Source organism: Pantherophis guttatus, chromosome 2 (genome assembly GCF_059756535.1).
Source record: "Pantherophis guttatus breed Tessera chromosome 2, ASM5975653v1, whole genome shotgun sequence".
Taxonomy (NCBI): domain Eukaryota; kingdom Metazoa; phylum Chordata; class Lepidosauria; order Squamata; family Colubridae; genus Pantherophis; species Pantherophis guttatus.
In genome coordinates this window covers 121,053,778-121,074,769 of record NC_142064.1, presented here as the reverse complement: position 1 = coordinate 121,074,769, position 20,992 = coordinate 121,053,778, and the positions used below count along the sequence as shown (strand labels likewise).

Genomic DNA, 20,992 nt, shown 5'->3' with positions numbered 1-20,992 from the left:
GACATTATTGGTTAAGAAGAGTTATTTGAAATCAGGATATGCAAACACAGTTTCCCTGCATTTAATGAAATCACAAAACATCACTGCAACCTGAGCTACCTCAGAAGGCTATCATAGCAAAACAACTCATTCCTTACCAGTGTGGTGGATTAGTTTATTTGCAGATGAAGAGAAGGGGGCAACTAATCCAAGATTTAGATCACATAAGTATTATTTTAAAATTAGTCTGTGAGATTCAATTATTGTAGTTGATATTCACAAAAAAGACATTCTATGTGTTGGGAAAAATGCATCTCCCAAAATCCTCTCAGCTGAGCTGACCCTAGGATTCTGTTTGTGGAATAGGATCTTCAAGATTGTGAATAGCTTAATACTGTAATACTTGCATAATACTTAATACGCTACAGATAAGAGTTGTTTACCCTCTAGAGCAGTGGTTCTAAACTTATGGTCCACGGACCCCTGGGAAGGGGCGTTGTTGATGTCACGGGATCCATGAAGGCTTGAAGATTGTTATGATTTAAATCTTGAGTTAAGTCTTGGTGGTCCATGGCCAAAAGGTTTTTAAAAGATCCGTGATGAAGAAAAGGTTGAGAACCACTGTTCTAGAGGAAACTCCAAGCCAGATAGCAGTGTATTTTACTACAGATTCATACTGCTAAAATATTAGGACTGTAACATTTTTTTAATCTATCGGATGCATTCAGGAACTCATGGCAGGTGAGGAAAGCTGGACTTGGCCCTGTTGCCAAGACACCCATCTTAGCCTGTGTCAATGATTAATTCAGTGACTAATGATGAGAAAGGAGGAAGTCATTGGCTGGGGAGTGGTACCTGTCCCAGTGAGAAGAAAATGGCGCGTGACCCAAACTGCTCTCATATCAGCGATCAATTGCCTCTCTCATCTGAGATCTTCCAAGGTGAGGATGGGGAATTTGTGGAAAGCTGCAGCTCGGACAAGTTGAGGTTCTGGTAATGAAGGGTGAAAGATGGAGAGAAGGCAGAATAAAGGCATCATCCAAAGTTCCCCAGAGTTTAGCCTCATAAATACAGTTTTGCTGACGATAGCCAAGTAATAACGGGAGCATTCTGCTCAATGCAAAGTCTTTCCGTTATGAGAGCAAGCCTGCTCTACAACATTTTGAATTAAAAGGGAGGGAATTCAGTAAAATATGACTCCCAACAGGAATTAGGAACGGAGATTAGAATTGGCTCTCATCTCTCCAAACCACATTTGCCTGTTTCCTACAGTTATCAAGGCTCAGATCTGGATTTTCTTAATCCCAGTATTCCTGGGTCTTGTGCAAGTTGGCCTATTTCTGGAACAAACAGGCTTCTTCTTACGGCACGGCAAGAGTTCCCATCGCACCAGTGTTTTGCTTTGGATCCTGGGAGTTTATCCGGTAAGAATGGAGCAAAGGAACTCCCACCACTAAACATCTTACAAAGGAAGGCTTACAAAGCTCAGTCAACTCCTCCATAGAATAGTTGGTTTAGCAAATCTGTGGCAGCTGCCACAAGCAAGCTCCTTTTTAAGTAGGACTGCAGCAAAGCATAGCTCAAGATCACTCGTCATAATTTCTTCAAGGAAAAATGTGGTTATGACATGTACCCTTCCTTACATACAGGCCATGATTCAGGTCGTCTTGTGATAGATCATTCATGGACAGCCACTTCTTTACAAACCCACACCCACAGTTGCTGTTGGAAGATAGAAGGGTGGCCTTTGCTTAGCCTTATAGCAACAAAAATCATCACGAAAGGCTCTTCTTTCAGGGGCTGCCAGATCTGAGCGCTAAATGTAACAATCCTTCACTTTTTTTTTTTTTTTAATTTGATTTATTTGCCGCCCTTCTCCGGAGACTCAGGGCGGTTTACAATGCGTTAAGCAATAGCCTTCATCCTTTTGTATATTTATACAAAGTCAGCTTATTGCCCCCACAAACTGGGTCCTCATTTCACCTACCTTAGAAAGGATGGAAGGCTGAGTCAACCTTGAGCCTTGGAGAGATTCGAACCAGCAGTAAATTGCAGGCAGCTGTGTTAATAACAGGGTGCGTAGACCACTGTACTATCAAGGCTCAAGACTTGGGACAATATACATCTCAGAATACCAGTGGCTCAACTGGACAGTGAAAATATCACACTATAAAATGTATAAATTCTGCCTAGATGTTCGTTCATCTCTTGTGGGTGGCGCGGCAAAAAAGAAGAGGAGTAGTAATCTTGGAAATGGTAGAGTGCATAGGAACACTTGTAGGGTGTCTTACTAGCAACGGACAAATTACAATTTAAAAGGTACAAATTTATATATTCTTCTCAAACAGGTATTCAGCCTCACCTCCCTCATCTGTTTGTACATCCCTCGAGCTTCCTTTGTCTGTAACTTTGTGGCTTCCATGTAAGTTTCTCTGCATGGGGACAGTGAAGGGGGGGGGGGGAGGAATGCAGCAAACTCCAACTGTACCACAATTTCTGCTCCAGCTCATCAAAGGACTTGCTGCACTAGCAGCTTTCACCCTTGAAAACAGTTGCAAAGAGTTTCAGCATTCTAACTGCAGGCATTGAATTATGCTGTGTTGTTTATCTGAGCTAGGCCTTGCAGTGGTGTGCTCCACTCTTGATCCTTTACAGCAAAAGCAGGAAACTGAATCCAAACAGACCTTAGATTCTCAATCATTTCTCCTGCACCCTTTGTATACTGGAAAATGTGGAGGGAAATATCTCTTCCTCCCTCTGAAGCACGGGTGGGTTCTACTTACCTTTACTACCGGTTTGCAATGGGGCCGTGCGATCATGCGCGCTCCGCTCGCTCGCGCATGCACTCTTCTGCGCAAGCACAGAAGCGTTTTGATGACATCAGGATCAGTGGGCGGAGCCTCCCGCCGGTTTTACTACCGGTTCCATAGAACTGATGCGAACTGGGGGCAACCCACCACTGCTCTGAAGCCCTATCTGTTGTCCACTGCATGGAAGTTGCCATCTGCATAAGAAAAGCTCTGTCTCTGACAGTCAAACTAGCTTCCTAGATTGTAACTGAAGGGACTCTGGAAGACTTCTAGTCCAACTCCCTGCTCTGGCAGGAAACCCTATACCAGGGGTGTCAAACTTGCGGCCTGTGGGCCAGATGCATCATGCGCTGGCCACACCCATGCCCCGTTTAGCGAAGGGGGAAAAGTCACAATACGTCACGTGACGCCGCCATGATGACGCGAGTTTGACATCCCTGCCCTATACCATTTCAGATAAATGGTTGTCCAATCTCTTCTTAAAAACCTCCAATGTTGCAGCATCCACAACTTCTGGAGGCAATTCCTTCCACTGATTAATGAGTCTCATGCCTTCTTAATCAATCAATCAGAATAGGATTGGAAGGGACTTTGGAGGTCTTCTAGTCCAACCCCCTGCTCAAGCAGGAGACCCTATACAATTTGAGACAAATGGCTGTCCACTCTCTTCTTAAAACCTCCAGTGAAAACCTTTAGCCAAGTTCATGGGCGCCCTTAAAAAAGTCTGTGAACCACAGTTTGACAAACCCTAGCCTAAAGTATTAGGGCCCATAAGAACTTCTTTCTGGGAAAGGAAGAAAAAGGGGTGTCCAATCTTTAAGACTTGTGGACTTCAACTCCCAGAAATCTCCAGCCAGGATAGTGATTGGGTAATTCTGGGAGTTGAAGTTCACAAGTTTTAAAGTTGCCAAGTTTGGACATCCTTGGTTTATATGCAAAGGGAAGGAAAGCCTGAAAAAGCAGTCCCACATCCAATGTTCTCTCTTCCTCACTATGTTTTGGTTAGTTTTGCTTTTTGCATGAAGCTTTCTCAAGCTCCTGGCAGCAAAGGGATGGACCCTGAAACCAAAGGAGAGTTTGATGCACAGAAACGCTCCCATAATAAGAAATTAAACACAAGAGAAGGAAAGGTGAAAGGAAGCACTGTTCTACATGAACAGTCGAAACCCAGAAATATCCACAGCCATAATCACCGAAGACCAAACTCTCCTGACATTACTTTGGGATCAATTATAACTCATCTGAACTGAAGCATAACCAACACTTGTTGGTGTTCTGAGGTCACCCTTCCCTATCTTGGGTACCCTTCTTGAAGTATGTTTTCCCCCCAGCAGAAGCTACTGTGAGAATTCTGGATGGCACCCAGTTAAGAAAAGGCTGGCCTCAGTGCATTGCTTGCAAGTATTGCCTCCAGCCATTCTTGCCTTTCTTTGGGCCATGGAGTGGAAGCAGCGAACTTCTGCAAGAGGAAACTTGCTTGGTTGGTTACCTGGCCAACCTAGAGGCCAAATTAGTCTTGGAAAGTAATGGTTCTCCAGTCTTAGTCAGGGGTAGCCTTTTCTAAACTTACCTCTTCCTAACAGCTCCCATCACATTTAACTATATCACTCCTGGTTGTAATTGCCCATCACACCTGGAGAGTGCCATGTTTAGCTATTAGTCTGCAACTGGGTGAGGGGTTGTAACCCACCATAATATTACTAATCTGGGCTAAGCCTTGAATGGGTTTCTATCACAGAATAGAACATCTCTGTATGCATGCTTGCATTAAAGGTGGTTTTGCCTCTGAGAAGGCTGAAAGCTTCTGTTCTCAAAAACTAGCTGCTTCATGACAAGGGCAACTATTTGTCCACAATCCAAATTTTGCATCTTTTAACTAATGGGGGCTCTTTGGGCTCTCCAAAAAAACAGTTGGTTTATTGATGTTACAGCTGCACCCCATGCAAGTTCATATTTGAAACTCAGTAAATGTAGAATTTTCTGAGAGAGTCCTGTACCTATTGAAGAGACTCTGATCACTAAGTCTTGGGATCAGAGGCCTTCAAAGAACTTGCAACTGCTACATTTCCAAGCGAAGAAGGGATATGGGGGTAATTTTCTTTTCCTAGCAAACTCAGTTGTGTTAAAACCTGGATGGGGAAGGTGGCTATGTGTGCAAATTTATGCATTAATATCTGTGCAGTCATCTAACTTGCGTGCAGTGTAAATATGAGCCCTGATGTCAGGGTTCCCATGGATGCCCTAATTAAATCATGAGCCTCGAGCCAAGCTTCAAAGGAAATCCAGTTATTTATTAGGAGCTTCATTTCTGCACGTTCCCAAGTGAAGCCAGCTCTGACCCCACGTAATTTACAGCCCCAATCATGCCCCTGTTTTCCCCCTCCCCCTAGGGTGTATCATCAATCACATTCCCAACGGGGCAATTTCCTGGGTTGTAGAGATCACTCCCCTTCAGCCGTTGTAAGTAACCCTGGGATACAGCCTTGAGAGAGATAAGTCTGGAGTGTGCATCTGTCTTTGGCTGTCCCCCCTTTCCTATGGCAACTCAAGAGCAGGCCAGGGATGCTTTGTGAGTTGACACCTGATTTCTCAGTGCCTATAGCCCATTGGGGTCAAAACAGGTTGTTTACTGCTGTTTTTGCTGAAGATGTTTGAGACTTGCTACATGGAAAGCATCTGCTCTCTAACTGAACAACAATCCTTTTGATTTTTGTTTAAGCTACATACAATAAAATGTATGGCTGGGCCATTTAGATGATGGGGTCTCATTCCTTTGCCATATGAATGTCTTTCTTACCCTATGCATACAGATGCAAAAGCTGTATGCGGATCAGTTCACTTGATATTAGTAATTGGGTCTCAAATTGACATATCAACCAGCCGTCATCCCAGTATTTTAATCTTCGTTGGAGACCGTGTATTATAGATCTCTCTTAGCCTTAAAAATAGCCATAGGAGTAGAAGTTGGTTGCACCCAACTCTCAGTTTGCCTTATCAATCTACCTGATAATGATTGCTTGTGGATTGCATTTTCTATTTTTCAAATGGGCAGCCTTGTCTCTGACAGTTGAAATAAGTGCTGAAAATAAACATTCCATATTTCAGTTTGGTATCCCAGGGAAGTCAAACAGGCCACTCAGATCTCTTCTTCTCCACCTCCTAGCTGGTGTACCTTTTATGCAATGTTCCTATTCTTATTGCTGCAGCTACCACTCCATCACCCTTTGGAAGTTCCTTGCACTGATCCGGGACTTCTTTGGTGGCTCAGAACGCATGGTCCAGAAACTGGCAGGGCAGCGGGTTTCTCCGAACCCTTTCCCGTGCTGCTGCTGCTGCTGCCTTCCTGAGATTGCTGCCAATCGGTAAGAGCCATTTTGAACCTTCCTTACTTTCCCTCCTCTTTATAACATAGCAAATTGCTCTTTGTCCTTCTTCTCTCCGTCCCCTCACTCATCCCGGCAGAGCAAACTTGCGATGTATGACTGTGGCAGTGTATCAGCTCTCCCTCATCCGGACCATCCTCTTCTTCATCACCCTTATCCTCTGGACGGACGATGAATACGACTATGGTGCTGTGAGTAATTTGGGCCCTGAAATTCATAGACAGTGAGCAAAAGAGATAACTCCTGTAAACTAGAGAATGGTCTAGAGTCTCTAGAGGCTTTTTCCATGGATATTTTCTTGGGTGGGTGGAAATAGTTTATCTTACATGTTTGGTTGATAGACATTTCCATTGGATTGAGGTAACTGGAATGAACACGGCATTACGTCTTGTGGAGCAATGAAGCTTGTCTTGGTTATCACCGAGATTTGGCTAAAGTAAACAATTCAACCTGAGATCAGTTATACTTCTATATAATGGAAATATATTGATGTTACGGGTAATGGCTGTCTCATTTTGAAAGTCATGTATATAACTGACAGCTGTGGAATGCAACAAATCGTCATACTATAGTGTGGAAGGCTCCTGTTCAAGTTTCCCCCTAACATCCCTTCCTGTATTATTAGTAAATCTGCATCCCAAGGTCATTAAATATGCTCATTCCTCATTGAACTTTTTCTCCTACTCCCTGGCAAGTAATCCAAAGAGAATGAAGATGGAAGGACCCCTGCAGACCCAAGTGGCCAATTTTGTAATTGATCAAACAGTAAAAACCTAAAGGAAACGAAATAAATGGATGGATGTTCTGCTTAGATATATTATACAGTTTTGGAAGAAACCAATACTTTTAATAGTGTTAGCATGTTGAAAAGCAGAAGTCTTTTCTTATAGAATCACTGTGCACTATGTCCTAGTGTTGTTCTAGAGCAGGGGTCGGCAACCCACGGCTCTGGAGCTGCATGTGGCTCTTTTATCCCTCTGTTGTGGCTCCCTGTTGCCGGTCAGCTCCACAATTGATAGGGCTTTAGGTTAGGACAGGTAGAGGAAAAAGGATGCTGCGCTAGGAGAAGACTCTATGGTGGGGGAACCGGACTTCCGGTTGGGTCCAGAATTGAATGGGGGGCTTCCGGTTAGGACCTTTGTGGCTCTTTGAGTGTTTAAGGTTGCCGACCCCTGACCTAGAGAGATAATGTTCAGGAACCTTCTTAAGATGAAAGATTTTTGACATGACTTTCAAATTCAGGACAATTAAAATCAACTTCTGCATGTCTGTGGGTCATAACTGAGAAGACTCATAGTGTGTCATGGCTTTTTCTCTTCCAGGTGGGCTACACCAATCCCAATTCCTACATCAATGTCATTATAGCCATCTCCACCTTCCTCTCCTTCTATGGCTATTTGCTCTTTTACAAGGCCACTAAGCCAGCCCTTGATGGCTACAACCTGCGCTACAAGTTTGTCTGCATCATTTTGGTTCTTGTCCTTTGCGGGCTGCAGAGTGGAATCGTGGAAACGATGGGAGCCGTGGGTGCCATTCCTTGCAGCCCATCTCTCCCACCTGTTACCCGCTCTCAAAGTAAGTCATCTCCATGAGGCACGGGGTTTATAAGAGGAGCAGGTGGGCTTAGAGATGTCTTTCTGACGATATAGCAGCAAACAACCAGCGAAGACTTTGGCAAGTGGCCGGTGAAGACTTTTAGCAAGAGTGTTTTTTCTGTGCCTTCTCTAGTTGGTTTTTTTCTTAGTAGTCGAAAAAAGAGGAACCTAAACATACATACATACCAGGGGTGAAATCCACCAGGTTCTGACAGGTTCTGGAGAACCGGTAGTGGAAATTTTGAGCAGTTCGGAGAACTGGCTAATACCACCTCTGACTGGCCCCAGAATGGGGTGGGAATGGGGATTTTGCAGTATCCTTGCCCTGGAGTGGGATGGGAATGGCGATTTTGCAGTATCCTTCCCCTGCCATGCCCACCAAGACACGCCCACCAAGCTACACCATGCCCACCAAGCCACACCCACAGAACCGGTAGTAAAAAAAATTGGATTTCACCACTGATACATACATACATGTATTAAATTTATATGCCACCCATTTCACTATCAAGCGACTATGGGCAGTTTACAACATCATATAACAAACATTAGGTAAACTAGGAACCATTACATGATGAGGATGGAGCTGGGATCTTCCTAGTCCACTAACCACCTCCAGCATGGAACATCCCCATCAGCATCCCAAGTCCATTGGCACAGCCAGATTTTGAGGCCCTTTTGGAAGGCCTCAGAGACCAGTTCTGTGGAGAGAGGTTTTTCCGCAGACTGAGGTTGGGGGGATTAGTTTTGCACATTACTTGCATTCTGTGTGAATGGATGGGGTTTCACTCACTTCCGTGGCCTGGTTTCTGGCAGGCCATGGACTGGCGCTGGTCTGCAGCCCAGTGGTTAAGGAACCCTGGCCTAGAGGGTAAGAGCAGATCTCCAGAGACACGATGTTCCTGAAGGTGGGAACCAGTGGTGGGATTCAGCCAGTTCGCACCACTTCGGGAGAACCGGTTGTTAACTTTCTGAGCAGTTTGGTGAACTGGTTGTTGGAAGAAATCATTAGGGCAGAGAACCGGTTGTTAAATTATTTGAATCCCACCACTGGTGGGAACCATGGCAGAAAAGGCTCCTTTCTTAGAACCTGCCAGCTGAAGTTCCTTGACTGACGGGATCCACCGCAGGCCCCTTCTGCAAGTGGAGCAGGCCCATCCCATTGAGGTGAGATGGTTCCACAGGTAGGCAGGTCCCATGCCATTAAGGGCTTTAAAGGTAATAACCAAAACCTTTAATTACACCCAGAAGCAAACTGGCAACTACTCAGCTTACACAACAATGGTGTTTCATGGGTCAACCTAGGAACCCCTGGGACTGTCCATGCAATTTTAGCTTTCAAATACTCTTCAAGTGTGGCCCCATGTAGAGCCCATTACAGTAGTCCAGTAGACATGAATAAGAAAAAAAGCTTGGGAACAGTAGTTGATGAATCTGGCTTTGAAGCACAGGCATGGTGAAGCATGACTTCCTTGCCTGAATGTAGGTGCACCTTCCCAACGGCTTTGCTTTTTAGTGGCAGAGATAGCAGCTATGTGCCAGCTTCTGTGCTAGCTTCCCTTGTACCCTGGAGCTGCAGAAAAGGAGCCTGAAGGTTTAATTCTGCTCCTTTCCAAAGATTAGGCAGCGCCTGCCCCCCTAATGAATAGTTCAAGAGTGCAACTGAAGGTCCCGATTATATATTTTGTATATAATGCCTTTTTTTTTTTGCAGATTTTTTTGTAGCTTTATTTGTCCTATAAATAGAGACATTCTGCAAGCCGATAAAGCCCCAGCTTGATCCTTTCCATTTTCCTTAGGCATTGCTCACACATTTTCAAAAATACTTTTGTGGCTACTTTTACAAAAAGGAAGCCGACTTGCACACATTGCCCCGTTTTCAGGATTTTGCAAAATCAAAACACGTAGACTGTTATTTCCTCAACCTGATTTCTTCCAATCATATGATTATGCTCCTAGGCAGGGGCGGAATTCAAATAATTTAACAACTGGTTCTCTGCCCTAATAATTTCTTCCAACAACCAGTTCACCAAACTGCTGAAAAAGTTAACAACCGGTTCTCCCGAAGTGGTGAGAACTGGGTGAATCCCACCACTGCTCCTAGGGCAGGGTGTCCAACCCCTGGTCCTGTGTACTGGTACCGGGCCGCTGCATGACAAAAATTGGGCCGCGAAACAAGCAACGTCCCATCTATGGAACGAAGGCAGTATGTGAAACCATGCCCCCTCTGGTCTGCGGAAAAAGCACTCTCCATGGAACCGATCCCTGATACCAAAAAGGTTGGGGGCTGCCGTCCTAGGCCAGGGGTGGGCAATTGTGGCTCTTTTACAACCTGTGGACTTCAAGTCCCAGAATTCCTGAGACAGCTCTGGGAGTTGAAGTCCACAGGTTGTAAAAGAGCCACAATTGCCTACCCCTGTCCTAGGCAATTGGGAGATGAGCAAATAACATCCTTTCTGTAGGCTACCCGATCTTCATACTTCTCTTTTATCTTTCCAGTGATCTACTATTACGCTTTGGCCATTGAGATGTTCTTTATTGGCATATTTGCTCATTATTCTTTCCGAAGAATTGAACCCTCCATGGAAGCTGAGCAGGTCATCCACCATCAAGCCTCCCAGACCCAGGAAGGCCCATCTGGTCGTTGTAGCCCCGCTGATGGTGTATCTATGGAGGGAACAAACCCTGGCTACCTCTGTGATGAGGCTTTTTGTACAATTGAACATTCTCCCCTGGATCGCTTTGATTTCATTGTCAGGGAGCCTGTGAACAGACAGCAGCCAAGCTGGGGACTTGGCTGCCAGAGAGGGGGAGCCCTGAAGACAGAGGGACTTAAGTTAAGCCTACAACAACCTGGAACCGAAGCGTCAGGTGAAATCCAAATCCAATCCCACGTTAACAAAATGGAAGCAAATGGAGTCTCTGCTGTATAGCCACCTTCTTTAAAGGACAGAGACCCAGTGACAGCTGAATCCAGAAGAATGCATAATGTGGAGGGATACTGAACTCCAGGTATGACCAGGCAAGAATAAGCACCTGTGTGCAGATATGCCCAGAAATATAATTTTGTGGGAAATTTCAATGCTTCCGTATTAGGTGGAAAACCTTTGTTCTAACCATTGCTAAACTGCCTCGGTAGATTGTGAAGACCTGTTGGGAAAACAGAACCATTGTTCTTTTCCTCTGTAACAGGGCTGTCAAACTCCCGGCCCACGGACCGGATGCTTCATGCGCTGGCCATGCCCACGGCCGATTTAGCGAACGGGGGGAAAAAAAGTCATGTGATGCCGTGACATGTTTGACACCTCTGCTCTATAACAACCCTTCTTTATACTTCTTTTACTCTTACTCTTTCCAGAAGCCTAACTTATTTTCTTGTGAAGGACTTTTCCGGTGGTGTACGAAATTAGAGTGAAGGCCTCCCTTGTTCAACATTACAACTCTTGTTTGCAGTACTCACTAAACTAAAATATGGTTTGCTACTGTATGGCGTCATGAATCATACAAACCCAGACGCTATAATTAGGTAAGGATTCAGCACACTTAGAAAACTTAGGAATTTGAATTTAATCTGAAGACTATACTTTTATGTGTGCTTTGTTTAAGAGAAAAAACTGGCAAACAGTCCACTGTCAGTGTAATAAAGCCAGAAACACTTAAAACAGGCTCAACAGAGAAATTGGGAACAATTCATAAAGAATGTTGCTGATTAAAGGTCTCTGTCATAGGCCACTCTGAATATCTTCCTGGAACCTATTGTTACTTAGTCTAAGAAAGTCCTGTTTAAAGCTATACAAGAATTTCAGGAGGGGGATGGGGAAAGGAGAAATTTAGGCAGTTCTGTACTGAAGCAAGCATTGAAGAAATTATAAAATTTTATTAAAATGTTGCAGTATAAGCACAGAGGAATTTCCTAGGCTTTTTGAGCAATAAAATAGGAAAAGGTGTAAAAGGAATGAAGTTACCATATTTTTCGGAGTATAAGACACTCCGGATTATAAAACGCACCTATCTTTTTTTTGGTGAGGAAAACAAGAAAAAGAAATCTGCCTCTGCCTTCCAGCAATTTTGCCTCGTTGCAGCAAAAAGTCTGCTTTACTTTCATTTTCGTTTTCAGCATAGCTTGATTAGCACAAGGAAAAAAAATCTGCAATTTACCTCCTTGCAGCAAGCAGCAGAGGCCCGCGCAGCAAGAGGCAATGGCAATCCCTGCAGCCTGAAACAGCTGAGAGTTGAGAGGCCGATCCAATGGACAATCAACTTGTGCTAATTAGGCTGGGCTGAAGCTGAAATGGTCTGTTTCTTCTTGCTGCTTGCTGCAAGGAGGTAAATTGCTGGGAGGCAGAGGCCAAAGGGTGGGGGCAGAGTGGGTGGGCGGGGCTACATTCGGTGTATAAGACACACCCAAATTTTCACCCTCTTATACTCCGAAAAATATGGTAAATATCTTTTAAACTAACAAGAGCAAGTTCATGTGCAATTTTTCTCCTAGAACTGATATATGAGCATTCAAGTTATCCATTATCTCACTTTAGAACAGAGCTGACAAAGTTCTGAGGCTCTGTTTATACAGCACACTTTAAATGTTAACCCACCAAGGTTTCAATTACCTCAATCGGCCTATTACTGCCTGGAGTGAAACTACACTCCCTTCCTTCACTTTCAGTATCATTGAGATGAAGAGCCCTGCGAAAACACTCCATTTCTGTGGTTGCTTTGATTGCTACTCTCTTGCAGATCTATGGGTAGGAGTGGAGCGAACTGAAAAAGGGACGAAGAAGAAGTAACCGTGGTTTCGACCATTACAAGTTCTCCCCTTTGGAAAGGTGGGGGGAGAGGCAGGAAGTGAGGAGGAAAGAGACAGCCCCTCAAGCTGCTCTCTAACAGCCAGGTTGACTAATACAACAGCCCTGCACGATAGCCCTGGCCAATCTGTTACAGGCAGTCTGCTTCTGAAGTCTGCTGCTGGATATCCAGGTTGTCTATGTGGGGGGCGGAGTTCTTTTGCATTTCAATGTGATTCCCTCAAAGTTCCAACTCTGGAGACAAGCTCATCCTTCCCGCCTTTGCTCCTACAGAAGATAAAATGTAGTCTTTCAACCTGGCACAGGGTCACATTTTTCTTTCCTTAGTCCTGTGATTACGTTAGATTGACAGTTCCTCCAGGGCATCTATGACTTCAGTCTCTAGAGGAACATTTGAAGCCCCTTGCTCTGGCAGCTGAGAGTGGGGGCCTTGTTCCTTGGTAAGGAGGTTGTGTTTCTTTAAGAAGCAGGCTTCTTCGTAGGCAGGCCGGATGGGCGGCTGGGTCGGGGGCATGTAGGTATACTCCTTCTCAGGATCCAGCTGACCCAATGGGAGAAAGAGAAAGGCTCACATTAGCTTATTTAGGAACCTGCCCCTGGTTGGAACACCAGATCCCCAACATTTCTTCTTTTTCAACTTTCTCTCCACCTGCTGTCAGGCTTCCTTGCCAACAGTTCTGGATTCAAAGACTTTGCATCAATTGTAGCCTCCTTGCTGGAGGAAAGAGTTGCAAATACTACTCCGGAGGCTGGCCAAAGAATGGGATCTGCATCTATCCATTCAAACAACAGAGCAAACCTGCTGCTTAGTTGCTGGGTTTGAATTTTTCCCAATTAAAAGCTCAACAAGTCTGGTTCATGTGAAAATTATTTTGGCTGAGCCATCTCTGTTTATTTCCTGATCACCTGCTACAACAGCAGGACACCGAGTCTTACCTGTAGCGGGTAAGTCCGATCAGAATCGTAAGCACTCAGATCGCCACAGGCCAGGAAAGGGACAATGACCCGATTGGGACCCTCCAGCTGATTAAAATCCACATCTATAGTGGAGAGATGTCATAAAAGCAAGATGACAATTATTACCTGCAACAAGACCTCCTTCTAAGTATTGTCGTCTCGTAAATATTCTTAGATTTGTTCTACTTGTGCTTCTCTTCCACAATTGAGGAAGTTTCTTGCAACCCAGAATTTTTCTTAGAAAGTTTCATTTTTAGGGCAGAGGTAGTTTTTGTGGCTATTTGTGTTCTGATATTTGTTTAAAAAAAAACAATAAACAAATTTCCCTCCTCCTTCTCAATTCTACCATCTATATACTCCCAAAGTCTCATATTTGTCTGTATATATCCTTTAACTAGGCAAAATGTGCATCACTGGGCAACAAATTTTGAACCAAGATGCCTCAAATGGGCTAGTTTACAAAATATGTTCGAAGTCCAGAACCCATGACTCCTATAGAATTAAAACTTGGCAAATTTTTATAAAACATTTAATGACTTAAAAGTGATCATAAAACATTTTTACAACATTAATATAAAATGTCATGAAACATTTCCTGTTGCCAACTCCTGATGTTTGACTGTGCTATAAGAATTCAACATGGGTTACTTTCAAGGCAGAAAATCTTTGAATATCTCTCTAAAGTTTTAAGAACTTTTAAGAAAGACAACAGCATTGATCACTCCCAGAATCCCATCACTTACAATGTGCCTCCAAATAATTTGAACCATTCACCCACTTCTTTTAGCATCCTTCTCCCACATTTCCCAGCATATCATCATCAACAATATCCCCTTTCCTTCAAGGTTTCTTACCATAGCAATGATCCAATAAGGGATTGGACATGTTTGGCACATAACCTTCAGGGGGACTGTAGTTTCGGCAAACAGCAAAGGCTTCTGAAAATGGAAAGGAAGTTAAAGCTTTGGATACCTTTTCGTCAGACCCCTGTAGTTCCCTCAATTAAGTCACGGAAGAGGGCAAACAACCTACTACTATCTGCCTCAAATAAGGTTACACTCTGCACTGGTCACGAACATTTCTGACCATGACCAAATAGGGTTTTTTTGTAAGTGGCAAATTTCCTGTTGTTTGTTTACAAACAACAGTGACCCACCTGTGGCTGTTGCATTAATTTTGCATTCATTTCGGGTCACGACCAAATCGGGTTGTGACCAAAGTTATGGAATGAATGGTCATGACCAGAGGTTCTACTGTATATATACTGTACATTCATAGACCGAACTCGCCCTGGATAGTATAATAGCCAAGAAAAGAGTACAGGGAAAATTGGGCTTTGCTGGAAATGGTTGTCATGGGATTTTTCAGAGCAGAATATGCTGACTTGAGGATGGGCAAGAAAGGGAACCTTGCTGTTCTTACAATGCATAAGAGACTCTCTAATGGGAGCCCATACATTGGCAACCCCCTTATTTCTATGGGTTATCCTCCTAACTCAGATTCTTTGACACTTAGGAATTAGGCGTAAAGCTACAGAAGTCAGATGTGATGGTAACACTAAATGGTAACTCTATAATTATACGTAAAAGTAAATGAAAAATTACACATCTCAGAAATATAATGGAACATTTCACAGGTAAAATTTTGTGGGAGTTTTTTGTATTAAAGCAAACAAGACTTCACCGAAGTCACTGAATTAAATCCAGAAAAACATTTAAATATGTTTATGAGATATAAGTAAAATGTATTTGGGGGGGGGGGGGAAGAGAAGAAAAGAAAGAGAGGAAGATATGGTGAAAAACGATGTATTTGTGATAAAGAATTTTATAAAAGGCATGAATATGGAAAAAGCGATGTATGTGACTCGCTCAACACTCCGTTCATAAAATATGTATAATGAAAGAAAAATTTTAATAAAACTTGTTTTTAAAAAAGAAGAATTATATTCTGAATGTTCCATTCAGAACTGAATGCCAATATAATTTGTTTGCATTTAAGATTTCAGTTTATGTATGTTTTATTCTATACCCACAAAATACTATTTTTTATTTTAGAAGAAGAGGAAGAAAAAATGTCCAGTTCATGGGTAATATAAATATGTGATTAGGAGAAATTCATAGATTATTTATAGCATAAAGCTGACATCCTCCTCCTAGAGCTGCTCAGTCTTTCAACTATTTGCCTGGAAAGAGATGGGTGTTTATTTTGAGATGAAAACTTGGATTTTATTAAAAGTTTTCAAAAGAGCGAAAAAAATAATAGAGTTAAAGAAAAAAAAGGACAAAAGTGCAGGAAAGTAAGAAAAGCAAAATAAATGGCCTCTCCCCCTCATGACCTCCCATCCTCTACAATTTTTTTCACCTCCTCTTAGGCCATTTCTTTTTACAAAACACAAGCTCCAATATACCATGTTTTTTTCCATTACAAATACCAATACTTCAAAAAAAGCCCACCTCAAGTAGCATCCTATTGAAATAAGCATTCCACATCTCAACCATAATCTATAACCAAATCAACATTTATATTTATGAATCCCAGTATCCCAATATTTAAAAAACCCTGAAATTTAGCATAATAAAGAAAAATAGTTTCTCTTTTAAAAAAAGTTCACCAAACTTTTTTAATTTGGTAAGAATTATCAATAAAAAAGATGGTTAAATGCAAAGCCAGTTTAAGTGCTATAAAGTTGATACATAAAGTAACTATAGTGAAAAAAACTTTAACCTTATTAAATGTAAAGCAAGTCCAATATATCACATTTTTCCAGTTATGATATCAATGAATACAAAAAGAGCCACCCAAAGTAACAACATATCCATGTTCCATTAAAGTTTTCCAATTCTGTCAGATTTGATGCACGATTCCCCATGAACCAAAAATGGACAATATGCATGCAAGAAGCAGCCGTGTAAGAAACTGCTACTCACCAATGCTAGAGTTGCGACTACTTCGGGGTTTGGCACATGTCACATCAGGGAAAAATATTTTCAACTGGGAATAGAGAAGAGTGACATCTTTCCCCCGGAATATCTGAAATGGGAGAATAAAATGCTATTTGATGTCTGGATTAGCTGCATTGTTACACTGTCACAGAAACTACAAAAACTGAATGAGAAGCAAGGAGTTCACAGGGGTATAATGAATTTATTTATTTATTTATTAGTCAAATTTATATGCCGCCCTTCTCCGTAGACTCAGGACGGCTTACAATGCATTATAGCAATAGCCTGCATACTTCTATGTATATACCTGCTTATTAGGGCTTTCGGCCCCCCCAAGTGGTGTTGTTCTATACAAAGCTGGCTTATTGCCCCCACAATCCAGGTCCTCAATTTACCTACCTCGAAAGGATGGAAGGCTGAGTCAACCTTGAGCCTGGTGAGATTTGAACTCGCAATAATTGCAGGCAGCTGCAGCTAAGTGCTAGCACTTAACAGCACTTAGTCCACTGCACCACCGAGGCTCTGTAATCCAGGAACATCAGAGGCACAGAGAGAAATCCAGGGCACCTCCAGAAGAAATCCAACCTCTCAGCTAGGTGCAGTAATTTAGTACTTCTAGCAGTAATCCCAATCTGAAATTCCGTGATTCCAAGATCCCCAACCCATCAATTATGATGGAAATGACAAAATACAGTACTGAAACTTTCAGAGGTCTTCAATTTTAAATTTTAAATTGATTTTAAATTGGGGTTGTTTTAATTTACGGCCAAAATTTAATTATTTTAAACTGCTTTTAAATTTTGTATGTATTGTTTTTTACTTTGGCTGTTCACCGCCCTGAGTCCTATTTTGGAGAAGGGCGGTATAGAAATTTAAACAAACAAATAAATAAATAAATAAATCCAACAATTGAAATCACACAGTTGCAACTCTTTGGATATTGATGACCAACAGCTCTCAACAGCTCAAGGCAGCATGGGCAAATAATGATCTGAAATCCTATCAAAATTATTTTGCTAGCCAAGGTTTGGAAGTACCTGCTATTCCACAGATTATTGCTGAAATGCAAGCTTGAATAAATGATACCTAGAAGTGCTTTGCTATATCCAATAGCAAATAGTTGGTAAAATCAGGACCCAGATTGTTGGGGGCAATATGCTGACTCTGTAAACTGCTTAGAGAGGGCTGTAAAAGCATTGTGAAGCAGTATATAAGTCTAAGTGCTCTGTCTGTCTGTCTGTCTGTCTGTCTATCTATCTACCTACCTACCTACCTAATCAAGAGCCGTGGTGGCAGAGTGGTTAGAATGCAGTATTGCAAGCTCTGCCGACTGCCACCAGTTCAATCCTGAACAGCTCAAGGTTGACTCAGCCTTCCGTCCTTCTGAGGTGGGTAAAATGAGGCCCCGGATTGTTGGAGGCAATATGCTGACTCTGTAAACCGTTTAGAGAGGGCTGTAAAGCCCTGTGAAGCAGTATGTAAGTCTAAGTACTATTGCTATTATCTTTGAATTTTCCATGGTGTCGGGAAGAAATGTGGCTTACCTTAGCTACAAATGTCCCCCCTTTCTTTAGGACATGCGTAGTGATGTTCAAGGCCTGGATAAAAGAAGGGAGGGAAAAACGTCAGTGGGATAGCTAATTCAGATGAAGTATTTTTAAATATAGTTCTAGGATCTGCTGGTGTTTCTGTGGCAACAAAACTACCACTATCTCATAGTACTTTGGAAAAGAAGAGGAAGAAATTTAGAAAAAACAAAACAAAACTCCCACAGCATCTCATGTGGTTTGCTTTGGTCATCAGACATGGGAATAAAAGTAGAATTATACGTACAGCAAGCAACAACTGGGCTTGAATGTACTCATCTATATCATGGAGTCCAGTCACTGAAAGAACGAAGGAAACATTCATTAAGGCTAGCAAATGCAGCTTCTCCCCTCCCCGTCCACAAGAAAACAGATGTCAGCCTGCCAAAGTTGGCAGTCCCTGATAAGACTGGATTGAGACCTACCATCAGGGGCTCCATCACATACAACCAGATCGGCTGGTTGCCCCTCAAAATGATGAATGATTTCCTGAGCTGTTGAAACCTAGAAAGAGAAGAGGAGAAGAGGAACCATGGGAGGTTGTTTTATTTTAAAAAAAATAGGGCTCATATTCTGCCCTGGGCTAGGATGGGAGCAGAACATAGGGTTATTTCCTATATGGCTTTATTAGACATCATGTACCTTGGTGATGTCCCCTTGGATTTGAATGACTCCTGGCAATGGAGCCATGGCTTGCAAATCTACAGCCACTATTTTGATATCTGCATTTTTAGGATCTTCTCCTCTGGAGAAAAGGAAAGAGGAGAAAGTAGGATGATGTTGCTCTCTCCCTGAGGGGCATAACCCTCAGCCACACAGAAGGCAAATTGTTTCCTTACTTGAGCTTTCGGCTCAGAACTTGACTCCAGCTACCAGGTGCTGCACAAAGATCCACAGCCCGGGAGACACCTGGAAAGGGCAAAAGAAGAAATCATTGCATTATTGCAATAGAATTGCCAGGAAGAAAATGACAAAACATAGCTTCTGCTTTGTCTTCTTGACATAAAGTATGCTTTGTAAAAATTTTGGAAATATTTGCAAAAAAATAATAATAATAATAATTACAAAACAATTTGTAAAATTTTATTTTAAAAAATTGTAAAAATTCCAGAAGTCTTATCTCTGCCTCCCAAATAGTATTATTTTTTCTGCAAACAAGTGGCATTCTGCACATGTTCAGTAGTAATATTTCTTTCTTGGATAGCTTGCTTATTGCGCTCCATGGCATAGGACCTAGTTACCTTCGAGACCGCCTGCTGCTACCGACAACCTCCCATCGACCCGTGCACTCCCACAGAGAGAGCCTCTTCGGGGTGCCATCAGCCAAACAATGTAGGCTGGTGACCCCCAGGGGGAGGGCCTTCTCTGTGGGGGCACCTACCCTATGGAACCAGCTGCCCCCAGAGATAAGGAGAATCCAAGACCTCGGTGCCTTCCGCCGTGCCCTTAAAACTTTCTTTTTTCAGCAACCCAGGCTGGCTTAACATATTTTTAAATATTTTTAATTGGTTTGTCACTTTAAATTGGGACCAAATTAATATATATTCTTTTAATTGTTTTTAATGTTTGTACTGTATGTTTTTATCTGGCTGTACACTGCCCTGAGTCCCTCGGGAGAAGGCGCGGTATATAAATTTGAAATAAAATAAAAATAAATAAATATTACAAGGTAATCATCACAATTAATATATGAGGTTGGAGGCACAAGCTCATAAATCTTGAAACATAAGGACTGTTTGATAACCTATATATATATTCTGTCTTCTGTAGCAATCTTAACTCCATGAAATTTAGGATCAAAAGCACATGTACCTTATAATTCTTGACGAATATCTTTTCTTTTATGTACACTGAGAGCGTAGGCACCAAGACAAATTCCTTGTGTGTCCAATCACATTTGGCCAATAAAGAACTCAATTCTATTCTATTCTATTCTATTCTATTCTATTCTATTCTATTCTGAAAGCCATTTTTCTTTTAATGGAAAGATACTAAAGTTTATAGAGTTACAGTTAAAAAGGTGGAGATCCAAGTTCAAATCCCTACTTGACCATTCCTGGATGACTTTGGGCCAGTTACTATCTCTCAGTCCAGTTTACTTCCAGGACTATTGTGAAGATAATATGGAGAAGATCATGTATGATCCTTATGTTCTTGAAAGACAGACAATAGTTAGAAGTATTAAACAAATCTCTTTTATAGCTTCATGGGATAAGCCAGGGATCTAAAATGTGTCTTTTTAGATGTACTCATATACATATCTTCCAATGCAGCCCCTTCAAAGTGCTGGTGGTGGTTGGAATTATGCTATATATATATTTATTTATTTAATTAAATTTTTATACCGCCTTTCTCCTGGAGGCAGCCAGAGATAAAACCCACAACAATATAAAAGTTAAAAGACGAATTAAAAATATTAAATAATTTGGCCGAAAAAAGCTAAAATAAAGACAACCCATTAAAATAGCATTAGGCCAGCCCTGCTTGGTGAAACAATAGCGTTTTGATACACCTGGGAAACAGCTACTTTCAATACATGTGTCAATCATATAACTCATGATGTAATCTGCAAGCATATTCCCCCCCCCCACCTTGAAATAAGTGATATTCCTCATCCAGCTGCAGAAGTTTGAATGCGCTGCGAGCTCGCCATCCTTCTTCCTTGGCCAGACGGTAGTAAATATCGCGTTTGTCTTTGGAGGAGCGTCCCATCTTGCCTGAGGTGTAGTAGAGGGTGACTGCGGTCGCTGTTAAAATACCTTCGGATTGCGACTGTAATTTACACACAACCGAAAACACTCCCCCCTCCCCCACCCCACCCGCGCGCTCTTGCCGCAAAGTTCCGCGACAGTCGCAACAGTTACCTGGTTAAAGGAGTTATTGTATCGCGCTGCATTCTGGGAGTTTTTTTTTTTTTTTTTACTGTAACTCTCTC

General features: G+C 42.3%; 2 protein-coding genes across 2 annotated transcripts; one reads left to right on the top strand and one right to left on the bottom strand.

Annotated features, from left to right (window-relative positions):
• The first annotated feature begins 664 nt into the window (after window positions 1-664).
• Window positions 665-10,811, top strand: LOC117675426 (organic solute transporter subunit alpha-like). Its single transcript, XM_034434033.3, has 7 exons — window positions 665-920; window positions 1,252-1,403; window positions 2,328-2,401; window positions 5,996-6,151; window positions 6,252-6,363; window positions 7,495-7,747; window positions 10,267-10,811. The coding sequence occupies exons 1-7, from the start codon at window positions 776-778 to the stop codon at window positions 10,698-10,700; spliced, it is 1,326 nt and encodes a 441-aa protein (XP_034289924.2). The 5' UTR covers window positions 665-775; the 3' UTR covers window positions 10,701-10,811.
• Window positions 10,812-11,620: 809 nt separating this feature from the next.
• Window positions 11,621-20,981, bottom strand: FTSJ1 (FtsJ RNA 2'-O-methyltransferase 1). Its single transcript, XM_034434034.3, has 10 exons — window positions 20,649-20,981; window positions 18,897-18,966; window positions 18,700-18,802; window positions 18,483-18,561; window positions 18,305-18,357; window positions 18,016-18,069; window positions 16,457-16,559; window positions 14,384-14,467; window positions 13,509-13,612; window positions 11,621-13,113 (listed from the first exon to the last, which is right to left on the bottom strand). Exons 1-10 carry the CDS (start codon window positions 20,767-20,769, stop codon window positions 12,913-12,915), a joined length of 972 nt encoding a protein of 323 aa, XP_034289925.2. The 5' UTR covers window positions 20,770-20,981; the 3' UTR covers window positions 11,621-12,912.
• Between the last annotated feature and the right edge of the window lie 11 nt (window positions 20,982-20,992).